This window comes from Typopeltis vanoorti, chromosome 5, assembly GCF_054136105.1.
Source record: "Typopeltis vanoorti isolate ZY-2024b chromosome 5, IOZ_Tvanoo_1.0, whole genome shotgun sequence".
In the NCBI taxonomy this organism is placed as follows: domain Eukaryota; kingdom Metazoa; phylum Arthropoda; class Arachnida; order Uropygi; family Thelyphonidae; genus Typopeltis; species Typopeltis vanoorti.
The window spans coordinates 107947882-107968437 of NC_143553.1; the positions used below are offsets into that span (position 1 = coordinate 107947882).

The following is a 20556-nucleotide window of genomic DNA, read 5'->3' on the forward strand; positions in this document are numbered from 1 at the left end:
CTAATTTCTAAGGAGTAGTTTGGGCTAAGAGATCAATTTGATAATTGTATGTATTCCTAATATCTTTTGTGCTAATGAGTTTATTTTGTTGTTTAAGTCATGCCTTTATTTGAAATTGAGGTTAAGATTTAAGTTGAAGTGAATATTATAAAGTAATTGAATAATTACAAGACATTGCTTTAATAGTTTTATAAGTTGCATAACTAGAACTGAGATTACAGAGGGCAATTCCCCTGGCATATGTATTGTAATATTCTCTAAATTTTGTAGCTATTAAACATGTTTGTTAATTATAATCAAAGAGTGTTGTCTGATCTCACTTTGCAATGCACTGATCCCAAATAACTCAATCCTATAGGTGGGAAACTAAAAGATAGTTAAAGGTTATGATAGAGGACTAATAGAAGCCATGACTGTAAAATTTATTTTGTATAAGATTATTATGTGTGATTAGGATCTACCGGAAGTACTAATATTCCTTGTACCACATCGAGGCATGGTGACGCAGTCAGAAAAAAAAAATCCATTGTTCTTAGGTGTGAGGAGTACAGAGTTACCGAAGGTAAAACATTAATTGAGAGATAGAGTAGAATAATAACCAGATAAGTAAGCACAATACAAGTAATTACAACATCGCAGCATAGATAGGATAGAACCAAAAAATAATAAGGTACCAGCATATTACAATACACCTCCAATATGATACTCTGTTACATTTCCAAGTTTGAAAGTACAAGACCTTACATTTATTACACAGGCCTGCAAGATTCGAGTCATGAAAAGTTATCTGGAAACTATTAACTGTTTCTGATTTATTGTTGACCACTGATTTCAAATATCTCTTCCATTTTTCTCTATCATGTAAGGATTTTACACAAAATGGATCTCAGTATCATAGTAAAATAGCTTTAAAATGCAGTATATTAAGTAAAATAACAGTATTTAAAATTTTCCATAAACATTTTTGGAATGAAAGTATTGGAAAAAATTTTTTTAATTAAAGTAATTAAAGATTAATCTTTAGTACATACTTTATATTTTGTTGTGGTGTCTTTTTCCTTCAAAGCTTCTTTTTGAACTTTTTCTGTTAAATTCTTTTCCCTGGTTGTCTCTATGCAACATCCAGCAATAGTCTGCCATCATGTTGACATTCCATCTGCTCTGATACCTTCTTTCCATCTCCTCGATGTCCTGGTGGAATCTCTCTCCTTGCTCTTCGCTGATAGTTCCCAGATTCTCAGGAAAGTAGTCTAAATGAAAGTTGAGAAAGTGCACTTTTAAGCTCATGGAGCATCCCAAATCTTTGAATTTCTGTAGCATGTCTTCCACAATCATTTTATTTGGGTCCCTGTAATTTCCTAAAAATTTGGTCACCACCTCTTTCAAAGCTTTCCACGCTTCTTTTTCAACAGTTGCTATTTTTTCTTCAAACAGTTTATCCTTCATAAGTTTCCTGATGTCTGGACCAATAAAAAATACCTTCTTTCAATTTTGCTGTAGATAATCCCGGAAATTTTGCACAGATGTATTTAAAACATTCTCCTGTTTTCGAGAGTGTTTTAAATACATCTTGACAAATTGCTTCATCAATCCCAGCTTTATGTGAAGTGGGGGTAAAAGGATTTTTCCCAAACAACAAAGTTTCGTGTAACACATTTTTACTTTCAGGTGCTAACGTGACTCTTTCTGGCCATTCCTTCTTGATCCAATGTTGCTTTCGATCTCAGCTGTCCCACTCACCCAAAAAGCACGTGTATTTGGTGTATCCTCTTTGTTAGGTAAAGTTTTGCAACCTCTTGAAGCCATTACAAACACCACTTAAACACACAGTTAAACGAATTTTAACGAATGATATCAACACTATTACACGACGCTCCATAAAAACATTAAGAAAAAACCACAAACACATTAAATTAAATCTTCATACTAACTTAGAAAATATGCCACCTTTCAGAAATATGATAACCTTAGTAGTCTGCAACTAAAGAATCACAAAAAAATGTGTCTGTGACAACAGGAAAGTCATCCGTTATCTCAGCAAATCAGATTCAAAATAGCCACCTCCACTTCTATCTGCATTCCTCCCTCTCCTATCTTAAGAATGAGAAGTTTCGTAAATATTTCTTTGTTTACCATAAAAAGGCACTTCAAAAAAGTTCAACTTATTCAACTAATTAACTGTAAATAAAGGAGAATAAAAATAAATACCAATGCACCAAGTTTAAATCTAAATACTACTAATAAAATGATAAAATTAGAAATTGGATAAAATTGGTGGATGGTGGAATTTTTTTACTATTTTTTCTGAACTCAGCACCTAAAAATCTATTAGAATCAATTATTACTTCTCAGACAACTTTTCCATCGCAGGCCTGTGTTATTGTTGAATTTGTATCCCCACTTGTCTGTCTACATAGCTAGTCTATTCAAATCGCTCTTAAAGAACAGTACATCAGTATCATTCCTAATACATTTTGGAAAATTATGGAGAAAACTACCACGTTTGAGTAAAACTTTAGTTCAATATAAACCAAAATCAACACTCAACGTTTTGACCTTCATATCAAGGTCATTTTCTGGAGCATATACACTATATACAGAGAAACAAGCTGCACTGCAATCTATGTGGTTTGCTAAAGTTACTGACCAACCGTTACAACAATTATTGGCCTGACCTCTGGTGGGGAAAAAAAAAACACCTTTACTACATCAATGCTAGAGTCCTATTATTATTATTATCTATTGTTTACAAAATTACATTGGGCTGGAGAACAACATGTTTATATATATATATATATATTAAAAACATGATTATAAATATAAATTTCAACCAATTGGTATAGAATAGTTTCCAATACTAGCTGAAGGTTGCTTAAAAGTATGCTAGATACTAAGTATTAAGTAAGCTGAATATGTGCCATCCAGATTCTTGGAATTTTCATACCGGCATTATTGTTGATATTCGGGTGGTTAATCAGAATTTCGCAGGCTTCTTTAAATTTTATTTCATACCAGGTTTTTGTATGGTGTAAAGAGCAGGTACTTTTCCAATCAATTTGGTGTAAGGTGTTGAGAGCATGGTCTGAGAGGCAAATATAACATTTAATGTGTCAATTGTGTTCTTTTTTTCCTTATAGGGATTGTACATCCAGTTTCACCAATTTGAGGTAAGTTACAGGTGCAGTAGATGCAATAAACTCCAGGATGTGCCAGTGGGAGGAGAAGATCCTTAGAGGAGTTGAATATGTTTTTTAATTTTATAGGTGGTTTAAAGGTGGCATTGAGATTATAATGGTGTAGGATTCTGTTAATTTTTTCTGATAACCCTTTAATGTATGGGATGGCTGTGGTTTTATGGTTTATCTATGCTCGCATAGAGAAAGCGATACTTAGAGAACAAATCTAAACAGCCCACAAAAATCTAGCAATAACTGAAAATCAGGTTTCAAAATTGCAATCCGAACTATCGAGTTATATAAATCCAGATATTCTACATGTGCTTGAAAGAATCACTGATAATTCGGCTAAATATATCCTAGAAAATAATAAAGAGAACTTAAGGCCAAATTTCACATTTTGGCCTTGCGCTACTTGATAAAGGACTTAACTTCGCAATAGCACCTAAAACTGTTAATAAATTGGATTTTATATGCCACATAGAAAGAGGCATTAGGTCTCTTCTTATTAATATAGCCAATAAAATTCGATTAGAAACCAGCAATGTTCTGAATAATAAGAAAACCTTGCATAGCAATCTTACAAGAACAGAACTAGCAGTAATGAAGTCATTAAAAGCTAATCAAGAGATAATCGTAACAAAATCGGATAACGGTAATGCCACTGTTGTCCTTGACAGGTCAACATCCATCCATCATGTGAATCAACTAGTCTCCGATAACAGTACCTATCAGCTTGTAAACTATAACCCAACTAACAGAATAAAGAAAAAACTGAGAAATTACTTAAGTCCGTCACTTCTTGGCCGTCAGACACGGTTAAAAAACTTATACCCCATTACACCCATTCTCCCAGAATATATGGTGTTCCTAAAGTATACAAACAAAGCATGCCGCTTCGGCTGATAGTTGAAGGAATAGATAGCCCTAATTATCACCGAGCCAAGAAATTAGCGTCAACAATCAAGGAGTTGGTAGGTCATTCCCCCTCCTATATAAAGAAGGCACAACACTTTATAAACAAAATTAAAAACATAACCGTCGGCAAAGATGATTTATTAGTCAGTTTCGATGTTTCTGCCCTTTTCACAAATGTCCCAATCAATGATATAATTCTTCTCCTACAGAACAAATTTCTGCACGATATTACAGCCTTCTTTGTCCACGTATTACGTTCCGGTTACTTTGTGTGGCAAAATAAATTTTACCTACAAAGAGAAGGTACGGCCATGGGCTCACCAAACCCCCCCCCCCAATTGCTAACTTTTATATGGAAGCTTTTGAGCAAAGTGCTCTTGATTCCTTCACTCTAAAACCTACAGTGTGGTTTAGATACGTTGACGATGTTTTCATTATCTGGCCACATGGGTGACAAACATGAGACACATTCCTTAGCCACCTGAACAAACAACATGAACACATACAATTTACTATCGAAATTGAAAATTAGAAATCGCTCCCATTCCTGGACACATTGGTCACACGTCTTCCTTCAGGCAGTCTATCCTTCACTGCAAACCGACACATACTGGCCAATATATACATGCTAAATCCTACCACCACCCATCACAAAAATATGGAGTCATTAACACCCTTAAAAACAGAGCTACAACAATTTGCTCTAATCAGCAAGCTCTTAAACAAGAATTAAAATTTATTAGCAACACATTTATAAATAATTGCTATAACAAAAATACTATTAATAAAGTTCTTCATAAAACTTCATCAGAAAAGAATTTAGATTACAGTAAAACCATAGCCATCCCATACATTAAAGGGTTATCAGAAAAAATCAACAGAATCCTACACCATTATAATCTCAATGCCATCTTTAAACCACCTACAAAACTAAAAAACATATTCAACTCCTCTAAGGATTCTCTCCTCCCATTGGCACATCCTGGAGTTTATTGCATCTACTGCACCTGTAACTTACCTCAAATTGGTGAAACTGGATGTACAATCCCTATAAGGAAAAAAGAACACAATTGACGCATTAAATATAACAATTATGATGAAGCAGGCCTCTCAGACCATGCTCTCAACACCTTACACCAAATTGATTGGAAAGGTACCTGCTCTTTACACCATACAAAAACCTGGTATGAAATAAAATTTGAAGAAGCCTGTGAAATTCTGATTAACCAGCCGAATATCAACGATGATGGCAACATGAAAATTCCAAGAATCTGGATAGCACATATTCAGCCTACTTAATACTTAGTATCTAGCATACTTTAGGACTTTAAGCAATCTTCAGCTAGTATTGGAAACTATTCCATACCAATTGGTTGAAATTTATATGTATAATCATGTTTTTAATATATATATATATATATATATGTATATATAAACATGTTGCTCTCCAACCCAATGTAATTTTGTAACCAATAGATAATAATAATAATAGGACTCTAGTGCTGATGTAGTAAAGGTGTTTACCACCACCAGAGGCCTGACCTCTGGTGGTGGTAAACACCTTTGTTGTTTAATTGTTGTAACGGTCAGTAACTTTAGCAAACCATGTAGATTGTAGTGCAGCTTGTTTCTCTGTATATAGTGTATATGCTCCAGAAGATGATCTTGATATGAAGGTCGAAACGTCGAGTGTAGTTTGTAAGCAAATACTGAATATTTGCTTACAAACTACTAATAGCATTAACTTACAAACAGATTAAACAGCAGTGATTCCATGACAGGACTCTGTGACTCTTCTTCTCAGAGACACAGCTCTTCTATACACCACCCTTTAATATTTGTTAGAGAACCAATTTTTTTATTCAGTTAACCAACCAATTATCCAAACTCATTTTCTGTAACTTATACATCAATTTATTATGTGGTAGTCTCTCAAATGCCTTGGCAAAATCTAGAAATTTCACTGTATTTGAATCCCCCCCCCCGTCCACAACTGTAGTCACCTTATTATGAATTGTACGTAAACTACTGAAACTAGACCTCCCTCTAACAAACCCATGTTGACTTCCAATCCTGCACTCTATTCCTTACCAGTCTCTTTAATGCTTTAGCCAACACTTCAGAAATGCAAACAGATCTGTAATTTGAAATGTCTCTTTTGCTTTCAACTTTATGCAATGGAACAGTCTTGTATTCTTTCATCATCAGGGATCGTTCCAGACCCAAGATTCTCAAGTCAGTGGAAATGTCAACAGCCAAGTCAAATAGAAATGTTAATTCCTTGGGAGATTCTTGCACAGTACGTGGTGAAATTCCATCCAGTCCATCTGTCCTATTCACATCAAGATGATTTGATAACTCAGACTTCTACCTGATTCGCCTTCAGGAACTATGGTGAGGTAGTGATCTCTCATCTTCCTGCTTCCTTAGAGTAGTATCATTACTACTGGATGTAGTCCTTGTGTTCAAAAATTCTGATATTGGTTGTCCTGCTTGTTTGGCTGTAGTAGGACAGTTTAAAACTGCAAGGGTTCAGAATTTCTGAAATTTTGCAAGGACTACATCTGGTTCCACCATTACAGCCATTCAGGACTTGCTGACCATGCTTTGGACACCCACCACAAGATATGCTGGAAGAAGGCCACTCTATTACACAGCAGCAAATACGAATATAGGAGGTTATTCTTTGAATCTGCCTCAGCCCTAAGAAACTTTCCAAACCTCAACAAACTTGGGTGCATGGAACTGCTCCAAATTTGGGAAGCACTCATCCTCAGATCTTCAGACCAATGGCCAAGACCACCTAATTTAGCCCACTAATGACACTTAGGATGCTAGGGTTGACTTTTTTTGCCATTCTTCATCCTCATTTACCCAGTGTTAGTGCTTGCATGCACTTATCATTGTTTTTGTGATCCTTGATGTTGATGGCAATGTGACATTGCTGAAATACTGAAATATAGGAAAGTATTAATTTCAGTTAATATAATTAATATTTTAGTATGCATTGTTATCTCTTGAAAAATAATAGTGTATGAGTCCCATGTGCTATTTCTTACTTCCAGTTTATATTTGAAAAGTTAAATTAAAGATGCCAAAAAATTATATTCTTAGTTTAATCCTTTATCCAAATGTAAGCAGATAAAGTTTGCACATGAATTACACTTCACATCACTTGCCTTACATTCCATAATGCAAAACACATATACATACAAACGCATGTACATGTTATGGACATGTACGAGGTGTGACAATTTAATTCCCAGAATGCATCTGTAAAAAAAAAAAAACCTACATTCAGAATTATACATTAGTGGCTACTGTCGCCTTCTAAGTAGTCCCCTTGTGCATTTTTACACTGGTTTAGATGGTGTTCCCATTTTTGGAAACAGGCCTGGAACTCTTTTTTTTTGGAATACTCTTCAGTTCTTTTATCACATTATGCTGGATATCAGCGATGTCAGAAAATCTTCGTCCTTTCAGCACAGTCTTTAATTTTGGAAACAGCCAGAAATCACAGGGATCTAAGTCGGGTGAGTAAGCAGGGTTGACCTAATTTGGATCAATTTTTTTTGCCAGAAACTCTCTCATGATGAGCACACTATGGCTTAGCACATTGTCATGATGGATGATCCACCTGCCAGGCCACAATTCAGGTCTTTTTCTCCGAATAGAATTTTTAATCTCATAATCTTTTCAGCACCTGTAAAGTTCAATCTCATAATCTTTTCAGCAACTATTAAAGTTCAATGAATTCATAGTGGACTATCCCCCTTGTGATCAAAGAAACACACCAGCATTGTCTTGAACTACGAATGTGATATGTGCTTTTTTCGGACGTGGTGAACTCTGGGTTTTCCATTGCATGCTCTGGCATTTTGTTTCGGGATTGTACTGCAAGCACCAGGGTTTCACCTACTATAATTTCTCTTGGAAACATACTTATTTGCAGAAAGATCAGTTGCAACTTGAACCTGCTGCTGCTTTTGTTTGTCCATCAAGATCCGAGGCACAAACTTCTCAGAAATCTTTCGCATACCCAATTCTTCAGTTAAAATTACTCTGACTGTTTCTCGATTCATTTGCAATTCATCAGCCATAAATCACACACTTAATCATCTCTCAGACTGTACCAAATCATGCACTCTGTTCACATATGCATCTGTCATTTTTGTTTTTGGAGGCCCACTTCTGGGGTTGTCTTTCACATCTTCTTGCCTACCTTTGAATCTCTTATGCCACTCAAAGACTTTTTCAGAGCATCCACACCGTATGCCACTTTCAACAGCTCCACTGTTTCAGTAGCAGTTTTGCCTATTTTCACACATAATTTGATGTTAACACACTGCTCCAAATTTCAATCACACATTTTTTGCCAAAGCTTACATGCAGATCTCCATTGTTTTTGCAATAGCCAACTAGCAAACTGGTCTATTGGCTTGAGGTTTATGCATGCATTAGTTAAAAGATGTACAAACACGATTACTCGTGTGCCTCCAACCAAATCACCACACAGGTAACATTATGCGGCTGTTTTCGGAAATTAAGTTGTCACATCTCATATAATGCTATGCATTATGGAAAGGGTCACTCCCACCAATTTCAACCTTTATTGAGGTCTCATTAGTGGGAGCTAGTCCAAGAAATGATACCAAAGTTGAAGTAATGCAGAAGTCATATTTCCATATGCAAGTAGCCAAAAGATGTCACATCTTATTAATAAAAAAAAATATTCTGGATTAGAGATAGATGTTAAAAGTTTTTCCACTTGGTTATACTATAAATTGAAGATGCAAAGAAATCATATTATTGGTTTAATCCTTTTGCAAGTGTAAGCAAACAAAGTTTGCACATGAAGTAACTTCACTACTGAGCAGCTTGCATGTGGAGGCTAATGACTTCACATTACTTGCCTTAGTATGCCATAATGCAAAGCACATATTCTTACAGACACGTATAATACGATGCATTATGGGAAGGGTCACTACCCTGACCAGTTTCGACCTTTATTGAGGTCCTATCAGACCCAGAAGTGATACCAAGGTTGAAGTAATGCAGAAGTCATATTTTCATATGCAATAGCCAAAAGGTGGCACACTTTATTAATAAAAAAATACTCTGGAAATATGACTTCTGCATTACTTCAAAACACTTCTGGATCTGGCTTCCCCTGATGAGACCTCAATAAAGGTTGAAACCGGTCTGGGTAGTGACTCTTCCTATAATGCATAGCATTATACATGTCTGTAAGGATATGTGTTTTGCATTTTAGGATGGTAAGGCAAGCGATGTGAAGTCATTAGCCTTTGCATACGAGTTGTAATTCTGAGTTGCCCAGTCGTGAAGTTACTTTGCAAGCAAACTTTGTTTGCTTGCAAAGTAACTTCACAACTGGGCAACTCAGAATTTTGCTTACACTTGGATAAAGGATTAAACCAAGAATATAATTTCTTGTCATCTTTAATTTATAGTGTAACCAAGTAGAAAAACTTTCAACATCTATCTCTAATTGAAAAGTTAAAATTTCCCATTATGATAACTTTTTTTATATAGTAGCTAAACTAATTTTCCTAAATATTTCATTCTGATATTGTTAATTATTCTTAGATCTATAACAGATCTCCAACTAAAAATCTTTCTCCAGTAATGTTTATCTTACACCAAACATTTTAAAAACCACTCTTCTGCTATTACCCCCCCCCCCCAGTTTCCCATACTTTAATGACACAACTTATTTGGCATCATCAGTACTACCCCTCTCCCCCATCCTTGTTTTTATTATTTCTGTCTTTCCTAAAAATACTATACCCATCAACTTCGATTCCAATCAAGATATCTTTATCAGTCAACCATGTTTCTGTTATTCTATTATTTGAGGTCAGACTGTAAGAACCAAGGCTATAAATTCTTCTGTCTTATTCCTTATACTTCTTGCAAACCAAAATTACGATGACTATGAATTGTATTCAAGTTCCCATGTTACCAAGTTTCAATAAAATCCATTCAACTAGAGCAAAAACTTTGATCTGGTATACCATCATCATCTGAAAGGGTTATACATGATCTAGTAGTCTAACATAATTAAGGATTCATTTCTCAATTCTTGCAAATAATTTTCTTCCAAATTGGAGAAAATTTGTTACTTGAAAGGTCTTTGATATGATCACCTGTAATATTCCTATTTTTAGTTATTTTTCAGTTTGGAAGTGTGTTAAAATAGATAATTTTTTTAATTTGTAACCAGCATTTAAATTTCAAAGTCAGTAGTTCTTCAAATGTCATGCTACAAAAATTAAAACTTGTTGAATATATTGTCAAAAAAACATGTACCCACTACCACCAATAAGAGTACAAAATCTTCAGAAAATTTTAAAATAAGCAGATATTTTTCTTATTATCAAACTTTTTGATTTTCTACAAAAGATAGTATATGCCAGTTACTGCTTTGTGTAATTTTCAGTGAGACAATCTGATTATTGTGGAAGTTCAAGTGATGAAGAGATAAAGGAATATATTTACAAATATTGTTTTCCTCTCATAAGTGATTTGTGTAGTTCTCCTTCCAGTGTTATCAGCACCTCTGTAGTGTAGCCATACAGTCATATAGGGGGATGTTGTAGCATATTCTCTTTGGTTGGAAGAACTAGACTTGAATCCTCTCTAGAATGTGAGAAACAAAAGTTCCTGGCATTCTGCAGAGGGCTTTTGAAATAAGTGCTCATATGGAGATGACAGGGCTTTTTTTCTTTACTCTTGGAAACTGGTTTTTCATTTGAAAACCAGCAAAACACATCCTTAAGACATAAAATCCTTACCAAATAATCTTAGTTGCTTTGGGATGGAATTTCAACTGTGTCCTGTTCCAGTTAAAATAAGCAGAATTTAATTGCTTTCTGATATTTCAGTTATAATTATCCATTTCAGTGTGTATTCTTACTTATTTTTTTGGTTTGTCAAAATGAACTACATTATTTTATATGTAATTATACATTGATTATGTAGTGTTATTTCAAGGTTTTAATCATTATTCTACGAAATTGTTTTTAGCTTTTTCGCAAAGACTTAATAAGTGCAATGAAATTGCCAGACAGTGAACCATTACGGGCAGAAGACTATTGGCTGATAACTGATTCTTGGAAAACTGAATGGGAAGCAGGAGTGCAAGTTCCTGTTAACCCAGAGGCCTTGCCTGAACCTGTTGTAAGGTATGCAATTGTATAACTTTTTTTGTCTATGTTAATTATTCTTAAGAGTATATATGTTATAATAAGAATAGCATATGATGATGATTTATCTTTTCAGTCATTTCCGACCCTAGGCTTGCCCACAAAGTGCTTCTGGTTTTACAAGGTAGTACACCATTGCTTCCCCCCCCCCCCCCATTTTATCCCTGACTGGCAAATGGCTGGGACATATTCATGACTGTAATTATGTGTGTTCACGGTGCCCATTTGCCTGTTCTGGGGAATGAAAAACCCGAGTTTCCGACTGAAAAAACCCCTACCTTCATATGAGATCAGCTAACTCACCTTTTGTCAAAAGAGATCAGATAAAGGTTTCTCACATCACTCACTGGAATCGAACCCAGGTCTTTCTGACCAAAGGGCTTCGTCTATACTGACTAAGCTATGGAGGCTCAATAATAGTATATACTATAAGGAAAAATACATTGGAGAAATACTTAACTTTTCAGCCAACTGTCTTACACATATCACTGAACAATAGCTAACCCATGCCAGCTCCTATGCTCCAAGTAGTTTCTGTTTTCAACTCATATTGTAATGGTTCCTACATGTTCTGTATTTTAATAATGTGTTTATGTTAGCCTTTAATTGTATTTTTATTTTAACCCAGAATAAGCCACAAGAATCTGCGGCAAAACTAGTCTGTTTCATTTTTTATATTATTACAACCATATACATCTAACATATTTTCCTTATAATTGATTTTACTGGTTGAAAGTCTGCATATTCTTCGTCAACACTAGTATATACTGTTTTTAGGAGATTACAGGCTTTTGTGTTTTTAATTACATATTAGTTGATTTGTATAGCAAGCTAAATGAAAGAAATACTTTTTTTTACCTCATTCATTTGAGACAAAAAAAGAATTTGTCTTAGTTGGAGATAGCTTTATTTTATGCAGATGATGTTATACATCTAAATAAATTCTTTACAAATTTTCAGAAATGTTTAACTAATTGAATAATAGCTATAACAAATTTGGCATAAAAATTAGCAGTGAAAAGACTAAACTATGAAAACCCATAGGAACATAGAAAACTTCAACTCCATTCTCAGTGGAGAACCTATAGAACAAGTAAAATATTTCAGCTATTTAGGCACAATTTCTAGTGATGATGTCAAAGTAAATATTGGAAATAGATAATAGAATAAGCAAAGCTGGTATGGTGGGGGAGGCAACTGATTAAATTTATATTGATTTAGAGAGAAATTAGCCAAACTAAACTAGCAGTATACAAGACAATATGTAGACCAATTTTCATTTATGGATCTGAGAGTTGGGGTAGAAACATAATAGTTGATCAAAGACTGAAGACCACACACACACATATATAGTAGTTCTGAAAAAGATTATCAGAGCAAACAGAGCACATTAATGGCAGAATCATTTGAAAAAATTATGATATTAGAAAGGAACTTACCATTGCTAGATTTCAAGAATCTATGAGGAGGACTAATCTAAGGTGGTATGGACCAAGAGAGAGAGAGAGAGAGAGAGAGAAAGATTAGCAAAACTGATGACAAATGGACCAAGATCTAGGTAAACTGATGCAGTTTGTGGTTCCTTAGAATACCAAATTGTAATATCTATCAATATGGAAGTCTTGACAAATAACAAACGAATCTGAACAAATATCGTTGGTACATATGAGGAATTTCATGATGATATACTGCATATATATTTACACACACACACACACACACACACACACACACACACACACACACACACACACACACACACACACACACACACACACGCCACATGCAGCATTACAGTAATCTCTATTTCAAGCATCAAATATCTAAACTCTCCAAAGTCAACCATTTCTCCACAGAGTTAGGAGGAATATTTGACTTAATTATGAAATTAATCTTATATTTGTATTATTTGCATGATTTTTATCTAGTGAGCTAAGTGATGGCAATAAATATGTACAGAAATTTATTCTTTGAAATGGTAATAAATTCACTTTAGAAGTTTTTGTTATCTTGGTAGCATTTTGTGTATTTTGGATTGTTAGTTTTCTGCCATCTTCATAAAATGACAGTAGCGTATGTGTAACTGGTAATAGTTTCTTCTAGGTTGAAGTGGACATTTTTTTTTAATTTACTTTTTACATATTCCAGAAAAAACTCTACTCTACAGACTAATCTAATCTAAACATGGAACTTTTTCAAGCTACTGCAGGGCAATGGTCTCACACTGGGTCATGAAATCATCTTCTACCTAAAAATAATCACAAACATATATGCCCCAGTGGGATTTGAACCCTCAGCCTGTTTAGTTGGAGAGCAGGTATGCTAACCACTCATCCAACCATGCTGGTATAACAAACTCAAACCTCCTCCTTAGAATTATGATTTAGAAGAAATTCACATATATGAGACTTAGATTTTTTCCCACCCCATTTCTTTTAAATTTTCAGTTCATCTGTCACATTTTGAATTCTTGATAATAAAAATCAAAACTAGCTATTCTTTTTAAAGATGAATATTTTTATTTTCAGGATATTCAGGAAGAAAAATAAGAATTCAAGTTTTAAACTGTAAGTTATTCATACTAAACATTTCTTTGTTTTATTGGCTGTTATAATACTTGTTATTATAGTTTGGATTTCTGAAATTTACTTTCATGTAGCTCCAGTAACATGAACGAGCTACATTTTATGAACAAAGAACTGACCTCATAAACGAATCCATAAGATTTAAAATTTAATATTTATCATTAGTGATTAAAATTTGCTTTAAAAAGAATATTAACCAAAAAACATACATGAAACAGGAAGATCTGTAAATAAATATATCTCTGAACATCAAGACCATATCTGGCTAACAAACCTTACAAATCTGGCCTGGCAGCACATGGAATTGAAAACACTAGCCACCATACGACCCAATCGGAAAACATCATGCTGCTGCATAGATCCATATGTAAACATGAGCATTTATACAAAGAAAGTGATGAAACCTTACTTCATTGATCTAACCTTTTATTTTATTTTTAATTAATCTATTTTAATTTAAGTAAGTACAAAAACAGGCTAAAATAGCCGTTAATTATAGTAATACTATTTTAATTTATTTTCAGCCCAATAATTTTATCCCATGAACGTGCAACTGTATACATATAGGGATTCCAATTCAATTCATGCACTCTACTGTTTCTTTATTCAATTCCTTTTTGTACAGATGATGTCTTATGATATGCAAGAGGAAACATCTACATAATAAATTTAACTTTTGCTGTTGTACATGTGCGGTTCTATGATTAATATTTGATACTGTGTGTGTATATATATATATATATATATATATATATATATATATATATATATATATATATATATATATATATATATATGTTATAAGGTTTTATTATAATGTTTATAAAATCAAATTTACTTAAATGCAAATGAGTGAGTGAATGACAAAGTATAAATGAGGCAGGAAGAGAAAAAATACTTATGTAAAAACATTTGCATAAGGGGGAGGGGATTTGAAGCAATAAACAAAATACTGATTATGAAGAACAGAGGCTAAAGACCTCTAAAAGACAATAATAATAATAATAATAATAAAATAATACATCTTAACATGAAAACATTGCCATTATCATACTATAATTAATAACCTGTTTTGAACAATGCAGATACAGCAATCCCTTGATTAAATCGCCTAATGTGTTCTTTAAAACAGGTGTTTTAATTGAAAATGCACTAATCGAATATAATAACCTATGGGAAAAAGTATAATTCGTTCCTTCTAACTGAATTAGAGTCTCTCTAATTCAATTGTTATAATACTTTGATTTTGAGTGCATGCATGATGAACTCGAAGCAACCTTACCTTTCTCTTTGTATTCAGCAGCTTTGCTTAAAATTTACCCATTTGTGTGTTCTTGTCCATTTTGTTTTATCATTCCAAGTATTTCTTCCAATGAGATTACTTTTCGAATCTTTTTCACACTTTCACTTTTTTGCTCACTAATTCTTTTAGTCATGATTAAAGGTTGGGAAAATACTTTAAAGGAAAACAATTGCAAAGGAGGTACGAGATATGATCAAAATGCTATGTAATTAGCAGATGACATAAATTTTGGAACGTAGTGTACATGGAAATAGTGTAGTATGTCATTAAAAAATAACTGTAAAATGTTTTAAATCAGTGACTAAATTATTTCATCATGGTGAGTGATTTTTTAAAATTGTCAGCCATAAAAATGTGTAGATAGAAAATTTTTAAAATCTCTAACATTTATTTTTAAGATGTATATAGGCGCACTAATTGAATTTGGGTATAGAAAAAAAATGATGCACTAATGGAAAATGCATTAATTGGAGGCACATTAATCGAGGGATTGCTGTATTAACATTCATTAATTCTGTCCTTCAGGTCATCAGAAATCTTAAAAAGTGTTGATGGCAAAGTTTTTCATTATTCTCAGTAAAGGTTTAAAAGTTAGAAAGTACTCATTATCTGATAATGAATAGATACTTTAGGCAAGGATATACTAAAAATTATTAAAACTAGCAAAATTTAATTAATTTTCTCCTCCTTCCAGAGCAAAAATTTTAGCCCAGAAAGGTGTTTTTCTGTGCAAAAATGAGATCTTTTCTAAGGAGATTTCTGAATATTAATAAGGCTGCAATACTAAATAAATAAGCATTTGATTCTAGGAACACTATCAGGCACCATCATTTTGAACCCATAAATAAAAGAAAGGACGTGAAAGTGACTTGTGACACCGACAATCATGTCTAAACTAATAATAGTGATTAATAACAAGTTCAAGGACACTTGTCCCCAATCACACATACATGCTCGACCTAACCATCCTTGTTTTGCCCAGAGAAAACAAGGATGTCAAAATGGAGAAAACAGTTTGGTCATCAACAACAAACAAGTTAAATTAGTGCAAAAATCAAGTGACTTCACCAGTAGCCACCATGGAGACCAGTATGCAGGCACTGCACATAAAATGTGCAAGGCCCTTGTGGTCAAATATATGCCTTGCATATCTATTTCACTAACATCTGTGGCCTCAACTCTAACCCTAATGGTTTCCACTACCATCTCCGGTCTACCAAACCCCACCTACTCTTTTTGGCAGAAACTCAAATTTCACCTCCCCCAGTACTATTCATCTCAACCTTCCAAACTAACTACTCACTCTTTAACTCCTTTCGATCCATGAGTGGCATCTGTGCATATATCTTCTCTGGCATACTTTGCCAGAGAGCACCCAATCTATAACTTTGACCTTCTTTGGCTGAAAATTTCCCTTACCCACTTAGTCAAATTCATTTGCTGTCTCTGTTGCCATCTCATATATCACATGTATCTCTATCCAGTTCTGCTTCCCACAGTGAATGTAGTGAATACACAGTGAATGTAGTGGGTCCCCCTAGGTAATTCTGACCACAATCTGGTGCTCATCCCCACCCCCATGCAACGATGCTTCAATAGCCACTCCTATACAAGAGTAGCTTGGCATTATAACAGTGCCAAGTGAGACAGCCCCGTGACTTCTGTGCTTTATTCCCATGGTTGGACTATTGTTTCCAGCCTTCCAACCCAAACATATGCACCGAAGTAATCCTTACTAGTATGGAAACATATGTTCCCCACACTACTCTGATCTGCCATCCCCTAACTAAACCCCTGGTTCTCCAAAAGATGTACCAAGGCTTGTACAGATAAATCAAGCATACCACAAATGGCTCACATCAAGAACTCCATCCTCCTTTAGTGCTTATAGTCAGGCTTGAAATATCTACAAGAAAACTATCAATGCTTCCAAAACAGAGTTTGAAAGAGTGAAAAGCAGGAAACTTGCAGCCAGCCTGTTCAAACAGTAGCTGAGCCTTTTGGTCTATTACCAAAGCAGTTGGATGCAACTTTTGCCCATCACTATTCCCATCCCTGTCATACCCGTATGGCTGTATTGCATCATCACCCATAGTAAAAAGCAATCTCCTGTCTTCACGCTTTGCCTCAAGTGCATGCATAACTGACAATGGTAAATGCCCCAACTATTCCAGATGCCCAATATACAATGCTTCTTATATCCTTTTGCCAGGAAGAGATTAGAAAAATATTGTTCAAATTAGATACAAAAAAAAGTCTCCTGGCCCTGACGGCATTCCTTTATTTGTCCTGAAGGTTTGTGCACAAGAACTGACTTCTATCCTCTGGCACCTCTATATACTATCTTACTCCATTGGTATCTATCCCAAAACTTGGAAATTGGCCTATATTCAACCCATTCCTAAGAAGGGCGACAAATCACTGCCATCTAACTACTGCTCATCTCACTCACCTTAGTGCTATCTAAAGTGATGGAGACAACCATCAATTCTCAGCTCCTACACTACCTTGAAGACACCCAGCTAATAAACAATCACCAGTATGGATTCTGTTGCTGCTGATCAACAGGAGATCTACTCACATGTATCACCCATCTCTGGACAAATGCCATGGAGAAGTTTGGTGAATCTCAAGTGGTTGCACTTGATATCTCCAGAGCTTTTGACTGGATCTGGCACAAAGGCTTACTAAGCAAACCCATCATTTGGTCTGTCTCAGGACCTGCAATTGGATTGCCAGCTTTCTGGCTAGATGCATATTATATGTGATGGTGGATGGTTTCTTATCCTCTCTCCATTCAGCTAATGCCAGGGTTCCACAAGGTTCTGTTCTCTCACCAACCCTCTTCCTGCTGTATATGACCTACTTCAGTTGACCTCCAACCCAATATACACAGTTTTGCAGATGACAACATATTGCACTCCTCCCTTTCATTTGATAAACTGTACTCTACACAACTCACCTCAACCTACAGAACATCAACCACTACTGTCCTCAATTCTGATCTCTTAGCCATCCTCCAATGGGGGTTCAGATAATCTTGTCAATTTCAATGCTACTAAAACCCAGTTCTGTCTTATTTCTCACAAAAAAAGAGCCATTTTCTCCCAGTATTATTTTGACAACACTCAGGTTTCCAAACAAGATGAGATTTCTCTTCTTGGAATCACCCTGACACTCCTGGCATAAACATATCACAACCATTGCATCTTCAGCTTCTATTAAAACTAGGATTTCTCTTTCACTCAAGATGTTGCTTTACCTCTGAACAGCTGTTAACCTTATACAAATGACCAATCCACCCAACTATTGAATTCTGCTCTCACATTTGGAGTGGGGGAAGGCCTGAGAGGCTCTCTCAAAATGCTTGACTCAATACTGAGGAGAGCAATTAGATTGATTAAGAACTCATCTCTTACCAATTCACTCCTCCCACCTTCTCACAGACATTTGGTTTCTGCATTATGTGTATTTTATAAATATTTCCATGGCAAATGTTCGTCTGAAATAGCATCAATAATTCTCCCACTCAGTCCATTGGAACACGTGCAGCTGCCACCCAACATCCCTTCACAGTACACCTTGAAATCCACAGAACAAGTTTCTTTTCCTCCTCCTTCATCCCTGCTGCTGCTGTATTGTGGAACAGTCTTTCCCCCAGGAATACAATATACAGGTTTTAAAATCAAATGTAAACAAGTTTCTCCTTTCCCAACCCATACATGGTATTAGCATGCCTAATACCATGTTGTGTATTGCTCCTAGTTGTGTAAGAGGTGTCCTATTAAAGTATTAATTATAATGAAGAGCCAAAGGCTTCAATTCGGCAACATGAACTTATTAGGACACCTCTTGGCAATTCTCATTAAAGGGATGTGAGTTCTGTTCGCTACAAACTTGGTATTAACATGGTCTACCTGCTCACTGATGAGACCACAAAAAAGGTTGAAACCGGTCTGGGTAGTGACCTTATCTCATAATGTTGAACAATAATACAGCTCCTAGGAGTTAAGTTCACATTATGGGTAAATATCAAGAATAGTGATCGGAGCTTGCTCCACCTTTTACATGAGTTGCCTCAGCTTGCACTACCTTCAAGGGTCAGTTGCTGCACTATCCAGGTATTTGCTTATGCTTGGAATTGCCGAACTTTATATAGTTTCTATATTCGGCATGAAACTCTTTGAGTTTCTTATTCAGCTAAGAAACAATATGGGATATAATATCCCTTAACTTAAATAAGTTCATGTTGCTGAATTGAGGCCTTTGGCTCATCATTATAATTAATACTTTTATATACATTTTTTTCTTTTTCTGTCTCCCTCCCTCTCTTTCTCCCCTTTTACATCAATTCAATATAGGAAAAGTCACAAAAGCTATAATATAAGGATGTTGTTTGAACAGATATTTAGGGGAAAGATGGAATATGATGGTGTGTTTCTTTATTATTACTATTATTTGAAGCCTCCAAGGAGTCCAAAGATTCATTGGGAGAGGGCATACTACTCCACTATATGCAATTCACAGTTTCCCTACTTAATCCTCCAGCTACACAACAGTACTGCTACCATACACATAACACCATCCACTGTCCACCACCAGTAGTATTTTTTTTTATCTATATACATGACATTTTAGTAATAAAATTTAAAATTTAAAACAGTGTGTTCTCGTGCTCAATTTTTCTGTACAACCCTCAACAGTTCTTTGAACTGTTGAGGAGAATAATAGAAGACAGATCTAAAGAACAGAGATGAGGAATTGAAAGAGGAGGACGATGAGACGTTTTGGAAAGTGGAAGAATGATGGTGGCCGGTTCAGTAGATCTATGACCATGAAAAAAATCTGTAGAAAAGGTAGAAACATAATGGCAAAGAGAAAGTGATTGGAACTAGTCTTTGAGAGAGAGAGAGAGTAGCCAGCTTGGACTTCCCTCTACAGGATAGTAATGTTTAATTTAATATATTAATTTATTCAGTTATTCTGGGGAAGGTTTTTGGTGCGCTTTCAACATTGGAAGGACATGAAGAGTAAGCAATGAAAGGAGAAACAAAAAAGTACTGAATCATGTAAGTTATTACGTAGTGATACTCAGGTAGGTAAAATCAATTATAAAAAGGTTATTATATGGTATTTAGATTCAATTATAAAGCATGTGAGTGATGATCGTGTTACTTCTTTGAGTTTTCCTGGTGCCGAAATAAAAAATCTAATGAATGTAATCAAAAAAACAGAAGAAAAAAGTAAAAAAGATAGTGATTCAGGTAGGAACAAATGATTTGTTTGGTGATAAATACAGTAGGAGAGAATATGAAAGGACTTCTGAATGAATCGAGAGAGAGATGAGT

General features: G+C 34.9%; 1 protein-coding gene across 5 annotated transcripts in view; it reads left to right on the forward strand.

The window, feature by feature from the left end:
- The window catches only part of LOC150106713 (PHD finger protein rhinoceros-like), a 397154-nt gene that overhangs the window by 117452 nt on the left and 259146 nt on the right, over positions 1–20556 (forward strand). For all 5 annotated transcript variants that reach the window (XM_090392660.1, XM_090392659.1, XM_090392661.1 and 2 more), the window contains 2 exons: positions 11142–11299; positions 13849–13887. In XM_090392660.1, the coding sequence (XP_090248786.1) occupies positions 11142–11299; positions 13849–13887 (197 nt within the window). The remainder of the gene's footprint in view (positions 1–11141; positions 11300–13848; positions 13888–20556) is intronic.